General features: G+C 32.8%; 1 protein-coding gene across 1 annotated transcript in view; it reads left to right on the top strand.

The window, feature by feature from the left end:
• Emcn (endomucin) overlaps positions 1-15,701 on the top strand; it is a 105,888-nt gene that overhangs the window by 37,820 nt on the left and 52,367 nt on the right. The window contains exons 3-4 of the mRNA XM_026398132.2: positions 4,300-4,377; positions 14,577-14,687. Coding sequence (XP_026253917.2) covers positions 4,300-4,377; positions 14,577-14,687 — 189 coding nt within the window. The remainder of the gene's footprint in view (positions 1-4,299; positions 4,378-14,576; positions 14,688-15,701) is intronic.

Here is a 15,701-nt window from a genome sequence, read left to right as displayed (position 1 = left end):
ACCCAGTAGGAGAAACAAAGTCTGGCCTGGTGGTAGGGCTGAGTGGAGCCATCAGACAGCATGGGGAGAGGGGAAACGTGGTGCTTAGAAGAGGACAGGGGAAACGTGGTGCTTAGAAGAGGACAGGGGACCAACACTGGAGAAGAAAGCCAGAAAGGAACCGTTTGGCTCTGGACTGCTTGATCACTGTCTGTGAATTGAAGGTAGAGGTGAGCTGAACTATACATAGTGGATGTAGCCCATGCTCTTAAACGTTGTGCAATTAATACACAGTAATGAAGAATTTTCCTTAAATCTTCATGTTCTAAGCAGTGTGTCAGTATATTTGGCTTCCAATTTCAGGTTGATAAAGGGGTTAAATTTCAAGGAGTTTTATACATTTTCCTATCTTTCAAAATAACCATTTTAAAAACACATAATAATACCCCAAAGTTGTACCTATGGTAAAGCATTTCCTTATTCTCCTTCCTCATGGCCAACATGGTACTCTTAGCTACAACAAATTATTTCCAAAAAAATATATATAAGTATATATTATATATATTTATATATGATATATATGCCATATATATACTTATGTATATAAATAGAAATATATATATTTATGTATATAAATATATATATATAAAAAACATGCCAAAGCTGTTTTATTTTCATTTTTTAAGCTTCTCAATCAGATTTTCTTTGTTTAAAATTAAAAGTACTAATAGTACTTATGTTTATCTACAGCACATAAATATTCTTTCTCTGGTCAATGACAAAAAAAATCTAACATCAGAAAAGTTTTTTAAAAAAGTGAAACTTAGAGGAGAATTTTTCTTATAGCCAAATAGTCACAGTGTCATAACTGATTGATAGAGCTTTGCCGGAAGCAGGTTTTGCTTTCAGAGACGATCCAATTAAAGAGCTGGGACTTGACTTCTTCCTAGATGTATATGGAGTACAATGCATATTTTATGCAAAGACCAAATGGCCAGAGTTAAAAAACAGAATTTGGCAGACACTGCATATCACCACCATAAAGTGAATTCCTAGTGTACAAAAACAGGTTTGAAATTTTGTCCCTAAACTGTGACTGTTAGATTGTTTTAAAAACTTTTAGTATTCAAATATTTTTAACAAGTTGAATGATATTGCAGGAATAAAAATTTCTCAGCACTGATGCTAGACATTTCTGATTCTAAATGGGCACTCAAATTTAAGGTCACTAGAGAAGTAATTTGGGGCCATCTATTTTATATAAAGTGTTGGGTGTGGTGATGTTTAAGTGGTATTTCCTCTGTGTAGAAAAGAAATACATCAAACACTAAGGAACAGACTTAAAAAGCATTTTTCTTGTATGAATAGTTGGGATTACAATGGGTTTGTTTTTAAAAAGTATTTTTTAAAAATAGTTGGGATTACAATGGGTTTGGGGACCTCATTTTCCCCCCATATTCTTTCTCCTTTTATCCATTCTTTCTATTGTTAGTTTTATTTGAAAATGAACTACTTGAGATATTTTTATACATGATTCTCTGCTTTCTCCTCTTCACGGAATTTTAAAGTGGTAAAGTTGACATTTTACTGTAAGTTTATCTTCACAAAATATAAATGTTTACAAATTCGATATTTTATTGAAGTACTTGTGACCTGAGCTGAATTTAACCCAGTTCTCAAAGGTTATTTTGGGAAATGCTATAAATGTTAGTTTACAAAACAAGTTTACAAGTAGATTTATGAGATTCTAATGACTTAATCTAAACACCATTGACTTAAAATAACATAATGTCCCTAAAAATATATGGTTACAGTACTTGCTCAATATTTATATTAACTTCAGTCTATTTCTCTGATTAACTTCCTGAAAGTACTTTAATCATTACTTTGAACATAAAGTTAAAAGAAATCAGTTATCTTTAGTGTTTTAGGCAGCTTTTTTGTGGCTGGGACCAAAAGACCCGACAGGAACAATTTTAGAGGAGGAAAAGTTGATTTAAGGGCTCATGGTTTCAGAGGTCTCAGTCCACAGATGGCTGACTCCATTCCTGGGGCCTGAAGTGAGGCAGAACATTATGGTGGAAGTGTTTGGCAGAGGAAAGCAGCTAGGAGCATGGTAACAGGAAGTAGAAAGAGAATTCTGCTCAGCCAGGACAAAAATATAGACCCTAAGGCATATAAACCCCAGGGACCTATGTCCTTCAGTCACACCCTATCCGCCTATGGTTACTACAAAATTAATCCTTACCAAGAAATAACATGCACTGATTAGGTTAAACCTCTTACAACTCAATCATTTTGTCTCTGAATTTCTTGCATTGTCTTACACAATGAGCTTTAGGGGGATACCTGATCTAAACCATAACAATTAAGTTACTGTAACATTTTACTTACAATCATAATCTGCATTTATACATCAGAATTTTAGCAGATGTAGCACATAGGGAGAATTTCACTATAACATATATGTAAAATGTTCACTTATATTCATAAATTAGCAATAACTAAGTTTCACTGTTCTCACCAAACACACACACAAAAAGCTAAGTTTATGAAGTGATCGATATGTTAGTTAGCTTTATTGTGGTAATAATTTTACAGAGCATGTATACATATAAAACATCACATTATACATTTTAAATATGTATGATTTTTATTTCTTAACTGTACCTCAATAAAGCTGGAAAAGTAACTTGTGTTTATACTATAAATATTGTTATACTGATTATATATAATGATCAGCAACATAATCACAGGATCCCTGTTGACACAGTTTATTTATATTCATTATTATCATTATGTGTGTCCTACTGTATTAGTAAAAGACAATAGAAAGGTAATTTTAAAAATTTGATTCTTCCTGCTGTTGGTACCAGAAAACCCAAGAGTAGGGATGAAATGAAAACAAAGTCCAGGTGTGGCTAGTGAGGACACTTTATTTACATAGTTACACCTTCTTTTGAAGATGCTGACATCACATGAATGGGCCATGCAAAATCTCAAACATAGCTTTTAGGAATAAGGTTTCCTTTGTTGGCTTCTTTTCTTAAACTACAACCACATAAGATTCCAAGATTTTTAGAAGGTCCTAAATACTTAGGTGCTCTCCACTTTCCAATATAATTCACAAATCTGCCTGTGATTTCCATTGCTCAAATAATCTGTACTCCCTAATAACCACTAGAACAGAGGAGTGAACAGTGGACCAAGCCTCCCCCATCTGCCTCAAAGTTTGTCCACGGCAATCCTCCACAATTTTTATCTTCCTTGGTATCCTCTAGTCAATTTACCTTTGAAACTCCCTGCTGGACTAGGATTTCAAAGCATTAGATTAACTGTGCAGTACTTCCGTTCTTCCTCCAAATATGGCATTGATAAAAATATAAGAACCAGGATTGTAGCTGATATGGTGCATACGGAACCAGTGCTCTAACTACAAAAGGGCATTAAGGAAGAAGAGACTGTTACTACAGTGTGTACCACACTGAGAAGTTAACTGCTTAAGGCAAGTCTGCATATTTGCCGACACTCATGTCCTCAGTGTACCCCTTTATTTGAAATAACATTACTAAATGCTAGGAATTATTTTGATATTATTTAGATTAAAAAGATAGTAAGAGGGCTGGGGTTGTGGCTCAGTAGAGCTCATGTGAGGCACTGGGTTTGATCCTCAGCACCACGTAAAAATAAATAAATAAAATAAAGGTATTAAAAAAAGATACTAAGAGTTGAATATCATACCCCCAAGAGTCTAGGAGGGGGCCTAGCACAGAACAGGTATTCAAAGAACATCATGAACAAATTAATTACAGGAGCTTGCAAGTTACTTTATATCTATGCTCATTTGGAATTTTCATTAACATAACTAAATTAACAAAATGGAATGTAATTCTGAAAAACAAATCATAATATTCCCAGATTCTGTTGGCCAAGTCATTTTTTTCCCCACAGAGAAAAATAAAATGATTTTAAATTACTAGATTTTATAGTTCTTGCAATATATTTTTACATATTTAGTGATACCAAAGAAAAAACCTGTCAAGGAAATTTGCTGTTTGGATCTGTCATGCAAGGTGTGCATGTGCATGTGTGTGTGTGTGTGTGTGTGTGTGTGTGTGTATGTATAAAATCAGACCTCTCAAGCATTCAATACTTAACAATCCTCTTTGGACAAAAGGAGATGGAAAATGGAAAAATTAAAGGTAGACAAAGGCTTACCCTATTCCAGTTTACCTCCAAATTTGATTTACTTTTACTTATGGCTTGACAGGTGAAATGAGATTGTGATTAATAATAATGTCATCTACCTTATCAAACTAGGAGCAAACAACAATGAATCATTAAATACATCTCCGGTGCCAGCAACTGTTGCTTCATCAACACCAGTTAAAAATGAAGGTGAGTAATGATTAATTTTTCCTCCATTTTTTTAAATATATATATACACACATATGTATATATATACACACATATGTATATATAATTCACATAACTGCACCTTTTCAAAGTATAAAATTCAATGGATTCTAGTATACTGACAAGAGTGTGCCGTCTTCAAATCTATGAGCATGGAATGGCTTTTCATTTCTCTAAGTCTTTCTTTCAATGATATTTGTAGTTCTTAGAGAAAAGATTTGAACTTCTTTTGTTCAACTTATTCCTTATATTTTAGTCAATGTTTTGCTTGTGTAAATTATTTTGCTTAATTTTGGATTTTTCTTAACTACTATATACAAATAGGTAAGTCTATGCGTTTTGATACTTTGTTGAACTTATTTGTTTCCAGTTTGTGTCAGGGGATGTGCTTGTGCACATGTGTATTCCTTATGATTTTCTGTATGATACAATATGATGTCATCTGATAATATTATGTAGTTTTATTTCTTGACAGTGGAAGTGGTTTTTTTTTATTTAATTGCCTACTTGTGCTGACTGGAACCTACAGTTTGATGTTCAATAGAAATAGTTAAAGCAGATATCTGTCTTTTTCCTAATTTTAAGGGAAAGAAAGTTGTCAGCATTACACCAATAAATATGGTGGTGGTTAAGGGTTTTTCATAGACATCCTTTATTAGGATGAGGAAGTTATCTCCAATTACTAGTTTATTGAGTGTTTTATTATGAAAACATATCAGTTTTTTAAAATGCCTTTTCTAGGTATATTGAGGTTTCAGTATATTGAAATTATAAGGTGATTCTGATTCTATATTTTGCTATCATGGCATAAAATATTGCTTTTTGTATGTTGAACCAACCTTGCATTCCTCATGGTGATCATAGTATATAATTCTTTTCACATAATGCTAGATTAGTATCATTTTCTTAAAGATTTTTTGTGTTCTATATTCATAACAGATATGAATTTTCTTTTCTTTGTAATTTTCTTGTGATTCTTTGGTTTTGATAGCAGGGTAATACTAGCCTCCTAGAATGAATAAGAAGGTATTCCCTCTACCAAGTTTGGAAGAGCTTGTAATTTTCTTCATCTTACTTTGTGTGTGGATGGGCAAGGTTACCATTTTAGAATACTCACTATTAAATCAAGTTACTACTGTCCAAGTTTTTTAATCAGCATAAACAGTTCTACATAAAATCTTATTTAAAATGCCAATATTTCAAACAAAAGTTGAACTGCTTTGGGCAAAGCAGTGTGGGAGTATTTGAAGTGGCAAGGTGTACTTCTAACCATTTTTCTCTTTTTCTACCAACGTAGCTCTTACAACTTCCCCACTGAACCTGAGATAAACAGGGATTCATAAATACAATTAAAATTATCAGAATAAAATATATTTAAATTCTACTCAGAGTAAAACAAGAAATGAATGTGCATTATACAACTAGAAAACAAAGCACTCTTTTTCAACCACCACCTGACCTGAGTGTAAACTCATTGGTAACCAATGAGAAACTACACTTTTCAAAAGAAACATTGCAGAAGCTTTACAAGTCCCCAGAAGCACTACTGGTTATCCCTATGTAAGAACTTGTGGGTAAACAGGATCAAGGTACCTGAAAAATAAGGGGAAAAACCTACTAATATTTGATCTGACTCCAAGAAACACTATTAAAATAGACTTTAAGGAAGAGATAAGTCAACATCTATGTGGGGATGAAGTCTCTAAGGAAGAGCAGAGGGATTTTTTGAAAATATCTCACATTCTAAATCCCTCTAAGGCCGCCAAACTATTCCAACTCATTTGATTTCTGGGGTTTATAAACAGGGGGCCACTCTATTCAGGTATAACTTTATTCCTGGCCTGAGATCTGTCCCAAAGTTCTGTAAGAACCTATGCTGCTGAACAGAGTTAGAAAATGGATAAATCTGTTTTAAATCTAATTGCACAATCAGCCTAGCCCTAAACAATAGGAAGTTCTTAGAGATCTGCTCCATGAGGTACTAGCATCTTTTGGGTCTTGCAAGAGTGACACCATTGCTACACATGCAGTTCAGGGGTCCTTAATGACTCCCTTATCCAACATCTAAGTAATATAAAAATAAAAAGGAAATACAAAACTTACATAGAAATAAAGCTCTTTCTCCTTTTTTTCTCTCCAATTAAAGGTTCAAATCCTACCCACCTTACATTCTTCTATTACTATTCTTTTGTTCTTTTCAAAATCCTTGGGACTCTATTATAGCATGGTTCCTCTTCCCTAGAAGCAACATACTGGAAGAAATGACATTTAAGTTCTTTTTAGATGGTTAGGGCATTGCTTTGCATTGCTTTGCATCATCCCACACCCCCTTTGGACTTAACATTGAAATTTATTTACAATCTGGAATATTTCAACCCAAGGAGAAAGATCATAAGAATCTGAGCAAAATCCTCAAGTCTTTGCCAATGCTTAGAAGCATCTTCTTGGGGCCATTGGTATAGGCATTTAGGATCCTTGCAGTCTTACTATGAGGGGCTCTTTAATATTATCCCAGAAATTACTGAAATGAAACAAGACATTGATTATGTTTATTCCACCTTTTCATGAGTACAGAATTTATATGGAGCACTCTCTGTAAACTGTCTTTGAAAATAGAGGTACTGAGGTACTGGGTCTGCATTAGAACAAGATATATTCCATAATGATGTCTAAATAGACTCTGCTGTCATATAAAACCAAAAAGAACCAAATTTTAAAAAGAAAATAAAGATAACTTGGGCAATTATTTTACTACTTAGTACTTGCCCAATATCATATATCTTAAAGAAATAGCTGTCCTAAATAACAAAATCCATTAAATTTTTTAATTTATAAATCCCTAAATCAATTTGACTATGCAAACAACTTTTAAAAATATTGTGTATACTTAACACAACCAACATGGTATTATATGAAATGTAGAATAAAATGATTACTATCTATAGTGAAGCAAATTAACATATCCATTTAGTCACAGGAAAAATGGGTAAAAACTACTCATTTAACAGAAATCCCTAATTCAATGCAACTTTATTAACTGTAGTTTGATTTACTTTTACTTAATGGTGTACATTAGATCGCTATATATCTGCAATTTTGTATGCTCTGATTTACATCTCCCTATTCCTCATCTCACCCTTGTAACTATTGTTTTATTCTCTATGTATTTGATGTGTTTTTAAAGATTTTACATGGAAGTGAGATTATGTGGTATTTGTCTGGCTTATTTCATTTAGCTCAATGCCCTTCATATTCAACCATGTCCTTTTTAAGCACTAAAGTGGATTTTTCATTGTTTATGTGTATATATATATATATATATGTATACATATATATATATATATATGTATATATATATATATATATACCAGTTTATTTGTCCATTCTTCCATAGATGGAAACTTGGATTGCTTATGTTTGGTTATTATGAATAATGCTTTATTGAATGCAAGAGTATATAGATGTACAAATTGATTATTTCATTTCTTTTGGGTATGTTATCTTGCAGTAATGAAGACTGAACCCAAGGTTTGGCAGCTGTTAGACAAGCATTGTATCACTGAGTTTCAACCCTAGTCTTATTTTTAATTTATTTAGAAACCTCCAGACAGTTTCCTATAAAGACTGCACAGTCTACATGCCCAATAGTATACAAGTGTTCACTTTTCTCCACATCCTCACACCAACATCTCTTTGACTTTTTGATAATAACCATCCTAATGCATGTGAGCTGACATCTTCTAGTGTTTTTTACATAGCATTTCCCTGATGATTAATGATGATGAGCACCTTTTCATGTGTCTATTGGCTATCCATAAGTCTTCTTTTAAAGAATATTCATTTATGTCCGTTAGCCATTTTCTAATCTGAGATGTTTTTCTGCTGTGTAGTTGCATGAGCTTATATAAGTACTAGATATTATCAGATATCCAATTGCAATTTTTTTTCCCAAATAGCAGGTTTCCATCTAGTTTTGATGATTGTTTCCATTACTCTTCAGGAACATGTTAGTTTGATGTAGTTTCATGGTTTATTTTTGCTTTTACAGCCTAAGTTTTTGGTGTGATATCCAAATTATTATTGCCACAGCCAACATGGAGCTTTTCCCAAAGCTCTTTTGTAGAAGTTTTAGTCTTTTATTCATTTTGAGATTATTTTTATGTATAGTGGGTCTGCTTTAATTCTTTTGCATGTGGAAATCTGGTTTTCTCAACATCAATTATTGAAGAGACTATTTTCCCACTGTGACCACTTAGTGTACTTGTCAAAAATTAGTTAACATCCAAAAAATTAGTTAATTTAAATTGTGTGTTTGCATTTATTTGGGGTCTCTATTATGTTCTACTGGTCTATGTTTGCATTTTTTATGCCAATACCCTGCTGCTTTGGCTACTATAGTTTTGAAATATAATTTAAAATCAGGAAGTGTGATTCTTCCAGCTTTGTTTTTCTTTCTTAGAATTACTCATGTTATTTAGTGTATTTTGTGCTTCCACACAAATTTTAGGATTTTTTTCTAATTCTTTGATGAATATCTTTGGGATTTTAGTAGGAATGCACTGATTCCAATTGGATAGTATGAATATTTTAACAATGTTAATTATTCTAATTCATTAGCATGGAGTATCTTTCCATTTTATGTGTCTTGTTCACTTTCTTCCATCAATTTTTATATATAATCAAAGCACAAAGTTAATCACATTCTTGATTAAATTTCTAAGTACTTTAAAAAACATAAAAGCAAATATTACACCACAATACTATATTCTGTAGCATATATTTTAATAAATACTAGCTTTGTCAAAAATTAACTTACTCCCTATTCTATAGCATGTTTTAGTAAATTCTAACTTTGTCAAAAAGTCTCTTACCCCTTATCTAATAAGCATCAAAATTTTTCTTGTTGTGGCATTCAATAAAGTACTGTAATTAAAAACATACAGTTCCAAAGTAATAAATCTACTAATCTTCCTTCCTGTGTAATTAAAGTTCATAGGACATTCAAGTCAATCTGTTATGACCACACATTAAATTCCTAATATAATCCATGTCACCATGTCTTATAGTTTCTAAAAATATACAAATTTAATCACACATTAGTAATTACAAGATAATTATATACCAACCCTTCTCCCTCACACTCATCTGCAGCTGAGCCCCAAGAATTGGTTTCCTTTAAGGGTATGGTTGAAATCAAGGTTTCTTCTTGCACTTAATATGACTCTTTCAAGAATCTCTTCTATTAAATTTTCCTTATTCCAGTTCAAATATAGCTAAAAATTCATTATGCTTTATAGTTCATGTATCCCAGCTAATCCAAAATCTAAGATTTAAAGGTACATGAGTTTCAAAACCATAAGTTTTAAAAAATAAGGCCAATATTGTCTTGATGTTAAAATTATCTTATAGATTATAATACAAGTTGAAACCACAATGAAAGATTACTTTACCTCAGTAACAATGGCTATTGTCAGAAAAATAAACTAAAATAAATGCTGGTAAGTATGTAGGGTGAAAAAAGGAACTCTTATAAATGCAGGGGAAATGTAAAATAGCACAGCAGCTATGGAAAACACTATAGAAAATTAAAAATAGAACTGCCTTATGATTCAGCAGTCTTGCTACTGTATATTTATCCAAAGGAAATGTAATTGTCTATTGAAGGCATCTACACGCCTACTGAAGCACTATTCACAATAGCCAAAGAATGTAAACCACCAAAGTGTTCATCCACTGTGAATGAATAATTAAAAGGGTTGTATGTGTGCACAATGGAATAGTATTTAACCAATAAAAATAATGAAATCCTGTCATTTATGACAACATGGATGGAACTAGAGATAATTATGTTAAGTGAAATAAGTCAGGCACAGAAAGACAAGTACCATGTGATTATACTCATATGTGGAATATAAAAAAGTTGTTCTCATAGAAGTTGAGATTAGAATGGTGTTTATCAAAGGTTGGGGAAAGTAGGGAAGAATGAGTTGGGGGAATTGATCAAAGAGTTTTAAGTTATAATTGGATAGAATTCATAAGTTCTGGTATGCTTTTGTACAATAGAGTGGTGCTAGCTAACAATGAGGTACTATATATTTTAAAAAGTTAGAGAAATGAATTTAAAAAATTTTAAGCCACAAATAAATGATAAGTGTAAAAGAGACAGATATGAAGAGAAGGTACTTTTCCCTTCATCTATTGATAGGCACATAAGCTGATTTCAAACCTTAGCTATTATGTATAGTGTTACAATTAAAATGGGGCATACAGGTATCTATGGTATGTTTATTTAATTTCTTATGAATATGTACCTAGAAGTGGGATAGCTGGATCAGATAATAGACCTATATTTTAGTTTTTTAAAGAACTTCCATACTTCCATAATGGCTGTACCAATTAGCATTCCTATCATCAGTGAATAAGAGTTCTTTCTATAAGAGTTCTTTTAGTCCCTCATGTTCTTTTTGTTTTCTTGTGGTGCTGGGGATTGAACCCAGGGCCTTGTACATGCAAGGCAACCACTCTACCAACTGAGCGATATCCCCAGCCCAGTCTTCACATTCTTGACAGCATTTTTTGTTGGGTTTGGGGATGTGTGTGTGTGTGTGTGTGTGTGTGTGTGTATGTATTAGCCATCCCAATGGCTAATTTTATATGTATATATACATAAAATTTTATATATATAAATATACACACACATCTATTTGGGGATGGATATATATGTATGAATCATATGTATATATATATATATATATATATATATATATATATATCTCATATGTATGAGATATGTGATATTATATATATATATATATAGTCATATATCATTTATATATAAGCCATTCTAACTGGGTGAGATGGTGTCTGATAGTAGTTTTGCATTTCCTCAGTGGCTAATGACATTGAGCATTTTTTTCATATATTTGTTGATAATTTTTATTTCTTCTTTTGGGGAATGTCTATTCAGATCATTGCCTTCTTCATAGAAACTTTAAGTTTTCTATATTTAGAATCTGCAAACAGGGACAATTTGACTTTCTCACTTTATATTTTTTATGCTTTTTATTTATTTTTCTTGCCTAATTCCTCTGGTTAAAACTTCTGGTACTATATCAAGTAAAAGTAAAAGCTGTGAAAATGGATACTCTTGTCTTGTTCTTCATCTTAGAGGAAATTATTTCAATTTTTCCCCATTTGGTATGATGTTGCTTGTGAGTTAATCAAATATAGTCAGTATTTTGTTGAGCTATGATCCTTCTATATCTAATTTGTTCATGGCTTTTGTCACAAAGGGATGGTGAATTATATTCAATGCCTTTTCCTCATCGATTGAGATGATCATATGACTATTTTTCATGCTTTGATGTAATGTATTACATTTATTGATTTGCATATCTCAAACTATCATTGCATTTTTAGGATGAAACCAACTGGATCCTTGTGAATTTTTATTTATTGATTTATTTATTCATTTTTAGTTGTAGATGGACACAATACCTTTTATTTATTTGTTTGTTTGTTTGTTCGTTTGTTTATATGTGGTACTGAGGATTGAACCCAGTGCCTCACACATGCCAGACAAATGCACTACCACTGAGCCACAACCCCAGCCCCTGAATTATCCTTTTGATGTGCTGTTGAATTTAATTTACAAGTATTTTATTCAGAATTTTTGCACCTAGTTTCATCAGGAATATTGATCTATAATTTTTTTATTCTTGTTGTTATATCCTTCTCTGTTTTTTTTTTTTTTTTTTTTTGCATATGAAGCAGGGTTTATTTAAAAAGGGGTAACATAGACTTCTCCCAAGAGGGAGAAGGGGGCCATAGATGGTATCCTGGTATCCAGAGAAGTGAGGTGTTCTGCCATTTTTATATGTCCTGGGGTTCATTCCTTTGTTCTCCTGCCTCCCCACCTCCCCATTATCTTTCTCCTTCCTGTGTACGTGACTAGGCCCAGGAATCCTAACTTCAATTTTTATCTATATTCTCTTGGTTCCCATTGATTTTTATAATCATTCTTTTAAAACATTTATCCATCATTTTATCTATTTCTTTGAAATCTGTTGCTAGAGTTAATGTGTAACTTTTGAGGAATGTTACCTTGTTTTTTCCATATTTTTTGTGCTCCTACATTGATATTTATGTATTTGATGGATCCGTTAGTTATTTCTACCATTTTTATGAGGTGAATATCTTAATAAGTGGTTTCATTATGATATATCTTGGTGAGTTATATTATAGTGAAATGTATGCTTTGTTTCTAGGTGGGCACCACAGTATAGACTCCCTGCAGTTTTTTTGGCTGTGATCAATGACTTTGGGCCCAGTACATACCATGGTTGAGTCACAAAGTCACAGTGACCTGAGGGCCCTTCCAGAGTGGGAAGTTCAGGCAGATGTAGTGCTAACAGCAGTGGGTGTGTGGAACTCACTGTTTGGCAACTCCTATAATGGGAATGGTAGCAGCTATTGTGCAATGAATGCTTCATCAGACATTGGTGCTGATTTCTGGCAGCAGACCCAGTTGTGGTGAGGAGCCCAAAACACTTGTCCTCTGACCAGTCTGGTGCAAGCCCAAGTACTGCATGAGGAGAGGTGGAGGTGGTGAGAATTGCACTGTCCTCTTACTATGTAATTCTTTATACTACAGGATAGCTTTCAAATATTTATATTTTAGCTAAATTGAAGAATTCTTACCTAAAAAATTCTGAAGAGGAACTTCTATTTAATGGTTCCCAAGCATATGTAGGAGTTCCAGTAGGAAGCAAAATCTTTACCCACATATGTGCCCACATTCTCAAGTGTTGAGTTTCTGCACCTTGGGTGACCTTTCCCTCGTCTGTGCTATTATAAACATCAATTTCAGCCCTGCTGCTACATCTAAACCAGCCACTACTTGATCAAGTATTTATTTCTCAATTTTATACTTCAAGATATCTCTGAAGTTTTTCTCATATGCTAACACTGTAGTTTTTTTGTTTGAATTTATTTTAGTTTTATTTGCATATCGACTCCTGAAGTGTTTTTATCTAAATACATATTTATCTAATATTTATGAAGTCTTGAAAATTTGTATTTCTCCAGAATGATTCTCTCAATGGCACCAATATTTTGCATGATTTTGTAGATGCTTTTTACCCTAGAGTAGAAGCTGGCACTTCTGGAAGAAACTACCAGTTCATGCTCCATCCTACTCTATGATAGGATCATACTAAACTGCTTTTTTTTTTCCATGTCCTAACATTGTATCTAGTTAAATATTTACTAATTGGCATGTTTGTGTTTTCTTTACTGTCTCCTTGTTCCCTATTCTAGATTTTGAGGAGTGAAGAGCTTAAATCATTTTTTATGATATTTATACAAATACTGTTTTAATTTATTCCTTTTTGGAAGTCTCAATTTTATCTTTTCTTTTTGTTAACTATTCTTTTTTTTTTTCAGAAAAGTAAGTTAGTTGGGCTGGGGATGTGGCTCAAGCGGTAGCGCGCTCGCCTGGCATGCCTGCGACCCGGGTTCGATTCTCAGCACCACATACAAACAAAGATGTTGTGCCCGCCGATAACTAAAAAATAAATATTAAAAATTCTCTGTCTCTCTCTACCTCTCTCTACCTCTCTCTTTAAAAAAAAAGAAAAAGAAAAGTAAGTTAGTATAATTAAAAGTATATTCTATCTGCTTCCTCCTATCCTACCTCCTCAGGATATTCTACCTACCTGAAAATCATCTCCTAGAACCATAATACCACTTTTAACTACTACTACTTCCTTACCTTCGCCTTTCCAGCATAGTTATGAACTTTTATTTTATATAGGCTTTGACTCTGGTCCTGGCTCTTTCCTATTACAAGTTATGTGACTATGTTAAAATTACTTCTATGTCTCATAAGTAATTGCATCATTATCATTTTACTTAACTTACAAGATTATGTTGATGACCAGATAAAATGACCTATAGCAAGCATATAGAGAAGACTAATATCACTCCACTTGTTAAAAATAATTACCTAGATCATCTAGAAGTGAACATTAAAATGCTGTATTTCTAAGTGTTGGTCAGAAGTCTTTCAGTAGTTAATTCTCAAGGTATAGCTGGATTTTAATGTGACTGTTAATAAGACTAGCTAGTGATTTGTTGTATTCTAGATGGATTTTTATTTTCTTCTTTTTCTGCATAATTAGAAACCCCAACCCAGAATGTCACAAGCAGTGAATTCATCAGTAAAAAAGGAACAGTGACAAACCTTCCACTTTCAAATGTTATTTCAACAACACAAAGTTCCCAACATAAAAGTAAGTATACAGATTTGTGCTAATATCAAAACTGCTGTATTAGATGAGACTATCCTCAGAATGTCTTCTATCCCACAGCTGCAGAGGAACCATGCCCCGAATATATTCTCTTCTAGTCTCTATCAAATAATATGATTATTTGACAACCTTGTTTTTTACAATGACACTCTATCCTGCTCTAGCCACAAATGGGTAGGCACTAGGGAAGATGAATATAAGTTTGGGCAGTAACTCATGATATCACCTAATACAAAAAGAAGAGCTCAGCCCCCAAATTGGATAAAATAAGAACATTCTTAGAAAGAAACGAATTGCTACAATTGACTCAAGAAGACACAGAAGTCTGAAAAGACTTAAAACAACAACCAAAAAAAACTAAAATAGAAATTTTTCATGGGAAAAATATTCCCATGAACAAATCCCTAAGTCAACTACAATTCCAGGAAGAATTGATTTGTGAATTCAAAAACTGACAATTCTTTCCAAATTCTTCAGAAAATAGAGAAGGAGGGAACACTGCACATGTAATTCTCTGAGGCTAGTATTACCCTCTACTAAAGCTAGAAAAGAATGACAAGGAAAATAGAGTACAAACCAATACTCTTCATAAACACAAATATAGTTATCCTTAATAAAGTGACAGTAAAACCACCCAGAAATATGTAAAAAAGAATGATTTATCCCATAAATACAAGATTGATTATACATGTGAAAACCAAATCATCTAATACACCATATGAGCAGAATTAATACATGCAAAAAGAGCACTTGACGAAATCTACCGACACTCATAATAAAACAATTCTCAGTGAATGAGAAATAAAATGGAACTTCCTAAACAAAGAGTCAGCTTTTCACTGAGTCAGCTTTTCATTGCTATAACCAAAATACCCAGCAAGTACAATTTAGAGGAGGAAATATTTATTTGGGCCCACAGTTTCAGAGATTCAGTCCATGGTCAGCTAACTCCATTTCTCTGTACCTAAGACGATTTAGAGCATCATGGAGGAAGGA

This window comes from Urocitellus parryii, chromosome 10 (genome assembly GCF_045843805.1).
Source record: "Urocitellus parryii isolate mUroPar1 chromosome 10, mUroPar1.hap1, whole genome shotgun sequence".
Taxonomy (NCBI): Eukaryota; Metazoa; Chordata; class Mammalia; order Rodentia; family Sciuridae; genus Urocitellus; species Urocitellus parryii.
This window is presented reverse-complemented; position numbering and strand designations above follow the sequence as displayed.